Source organism: Pyxicephalus adspersus, chromosome 10, assembly GCF_032062135.1.
Source record: "Pyxicephalus adspersus chromosome 10, UCB_Pads_2.0, whole genome shotgun sequence".
Lineage (NCBI taxonomy): Eukaryota > Metazoa > Chordata > Amphibia > Anura > Pyxicephalidae > Pyxicephalus > Pyxicephalus adspersus.
The window spans coordinates 53854955-53857205 of NC_092867.1; the positions used below are offsets into that span (position 1 = coordinate 53854955).

Genomic DNA, 2251 nt, shown 5'->3' on the forward strand with positions numbered 1-2251 from the left:
AATCTTTCATTAGCTGTGCTGCTGAGATTTGAAGAGCCTTGTAGATAGTCACTAAAAGTATCCTGGCACCTTTTAGACCAGTCATAAATTGGTGTTATGTGGAAACAAGCTTGTGACTCTGTCCCTTCTTTGCATGTTTTCCATTAGATGTGCCAATATTTCATAAAGTAAAGGGAGAAGCATGGACAAATTCTATTGTTTTTTGCTCTTTTTGCAATCATATTTTTACTGAATTATTATTAGGAATAGCTTCCTGGTGACATTTTTTCCTCCTGTTTTTTTTTTTGATTTCCATGTAATTTAACAGGAACTATAGTCAGAAGATGAATGTAGTTAACTTCTAGTGATGCATTACTGTTTTCTATTTGAATCTGAAAAGCGGTGCAATATGTAAATCCCCTTGAAAAAAAAGAGTGAAAACTGCTAAATAAGCAAGTTCCTCTGATGTACTTTGAATGTCTGTGACTCCGCCCCTTTGGAGCATGACTTCCTTCAGGTCCGCACAGTCCCTATAAAAGGAGGATGGGCATACACGGAGAAGCATTGTTTTTTCAAACACAGAAGAATCATCATGTCTGGTCGCGGTAAAGGAGGGAAGGGTCTGGGGAAAGGAGGCGCTAAGCGCCACAGGAAGGTGCTCCGTGATAACATCCAGGGCATCACCAAACCCGCCATCCGCCGTTTGGCCCGCAGAGGGGGTGTCAAGCGTATCTCCGGCCTCATCTATGAGGAGACCCGCGGAGTGCTGAAGGTTTTCCTGGAAAATGTTATCCGCGATGCCGTCACCTACACCGAGCACGCCAAGAGGAAGACCGTCACCGCCATGGATGTGGTCTATGCTCTCAAACGGCAGGGACGCACTCTGTACGGATTCGGAGGCTAAATCCTGAGCCTGATCTACTCGTTTTATGTACACAAAGGTCCTTTTCAGGGCCACCCACCTCCTCGTTTTAAGAGCTGTATACCGGTCCTAGCGACGTTGTTAATCATGTTATAGTATAATAGTATTTAATGTACAGCGCTGCGTAATGTTGGCGCTATACAAATCCTGTTTATTAAAAATAATAGCCCGATCTGCTGATACAATGTCTCTTAAATTGCAATTTGAACTAGAACAATGTAGAGAGGGAAGATTTGGCGGTTATTTTGTCTGCTGTAGCAAAGTAACTTCAGTGCTACCACCAATGTATTTATAACCGGATGTATTTATTCGACATGGACTCTACGGGTTCAGAGGCTAATTCCTGATCTCCATGCTTTATGTGCACAAAGATCCTTCTCATGGCCCACCTCTCTGAGTTGATTACGTGAGATTTTTAACGTAGAAATGGATATATTTGCTGTGAAGCACAGTGAGGGGGATCTTATAATAAATGTCTGATTGATTTTCTGTAACCTTCTATATGTTCTGGTCAGGAATTTGTAATAGCCGTTGGTGGCAGTTTTATTATTCTTATTGTCCCGCGCGGCGTTACCGGCCAACTCGAGGATCTCAGCCGTCAGATACTCCAGGACGGCGGCCAGATAGACGGGAGCTCCTGCACCAACCCGCTCTGCATAGTTCCCCTTCCTGAGCAGACGGTGAACACGACCGACTGGAAACTGCAGACCAGCCCGGGATGATCGGGTCTTGGCCTTAGCCCGCGTCTTTCCTCCTTGTTTACCGCGACCAGACATGATTAAATATATATTGGAGATGTAACAAACGATTTGTTAAAAGGTGGAAACATGTGTACATTATGTACGAAGTTACCTGCATGTTTTTCTTCTAGAATGATTTAAATACAACGTAGATGATAATATACACTGTATTATATAAGTAATTCAGAAAAGTTTGGCATTGTGGGTAACAGGATGCAGTAATTTTACATTTCCATCCATTACAGATCTCTAAGGGAAGTTTGGGGCTCCTAAACAGACATTTGTCAGGAGTGACCTCCGACCTAGAGGTTATAAAAATTTCCACCATGTGATGTGTGTATGTACTGATGTTCTTTCTACCCTCAAAAACAAAATCTTCCAGTATATCTATGAAAAGGAGAGGATCACAGCCAGAACAGTGTGTTTTTTTTTAACTTGACTCATCACGAGCTTTACACGTCCTCTACCCAGTTATGTATATGGAGCTCTGTTAGGAGAATGTGGGTGGCTCTGAGAAGAGCCTTTGTGGTAAGTAGATGAAAGCAGTTTCGGCTCTTATTTCTTCTTAGGTGCAGCCTTGGGTTTGGCTGCCTTCTTAGCCGGACTCTTG

The 2251-nt window shown here is 43.0% G+C and overlaps 2 protein-coding genes across 2 annotated transcripts; one reads left to right on the forward strand and one right to left on the reverse strand.

Annotated features, from left to right (window-relative positions):
* The first annotated feature begins 424 nt into the window (after positions 1-424).
* Positions 425-942, forward strand: LOC140339215 (histone H4). Its single transcript, XM_072423796.1, has one exon. The coding sequence runs from the start codon at positions 572-574 to the stop codon at positions 881-883; it is 312 nt and encodes a 103-aa protein (XP_072279897.1). The 5' UTR covers positions 425-571; the 3' UTR covers positions 884-942.
* Positions 943-1230: 288 nt separating this feature from the next.
* Positions 1231-1678, reverse strand: LOC140338871 (histone H2A type 1-like). The gene has a single exon (XM_072423192.1). The coding sequence runs from the start codon at positions 1675-1677 to the stop codon at positions 1231-1233; it is 447 nt and encodes a 148-aa protein (XP_072279293.1). The 5' UTR covers position 1678.
* Between the last annotated feature and the right edge of the window lie 573 nt (positions 1679-2251).

Bases quoted from the DNA above. Each gene is read 5' to 3' on its own strand.
- LOC140339215 (XM_072423796.1), top strand. From the start codon at position 572: ATGTCTGGTCGCGGTAAAGGAGGGAAGGGTCTGGGGAAAGGAGGCGCT.
- LOC140338871 (XM_072423192.1), bottom strand. From the start codon at position 1,677: ATGTCTGGTCGCGGTAAACAAGGAGGAAAGACGCGGGCTAAGGCCAAG.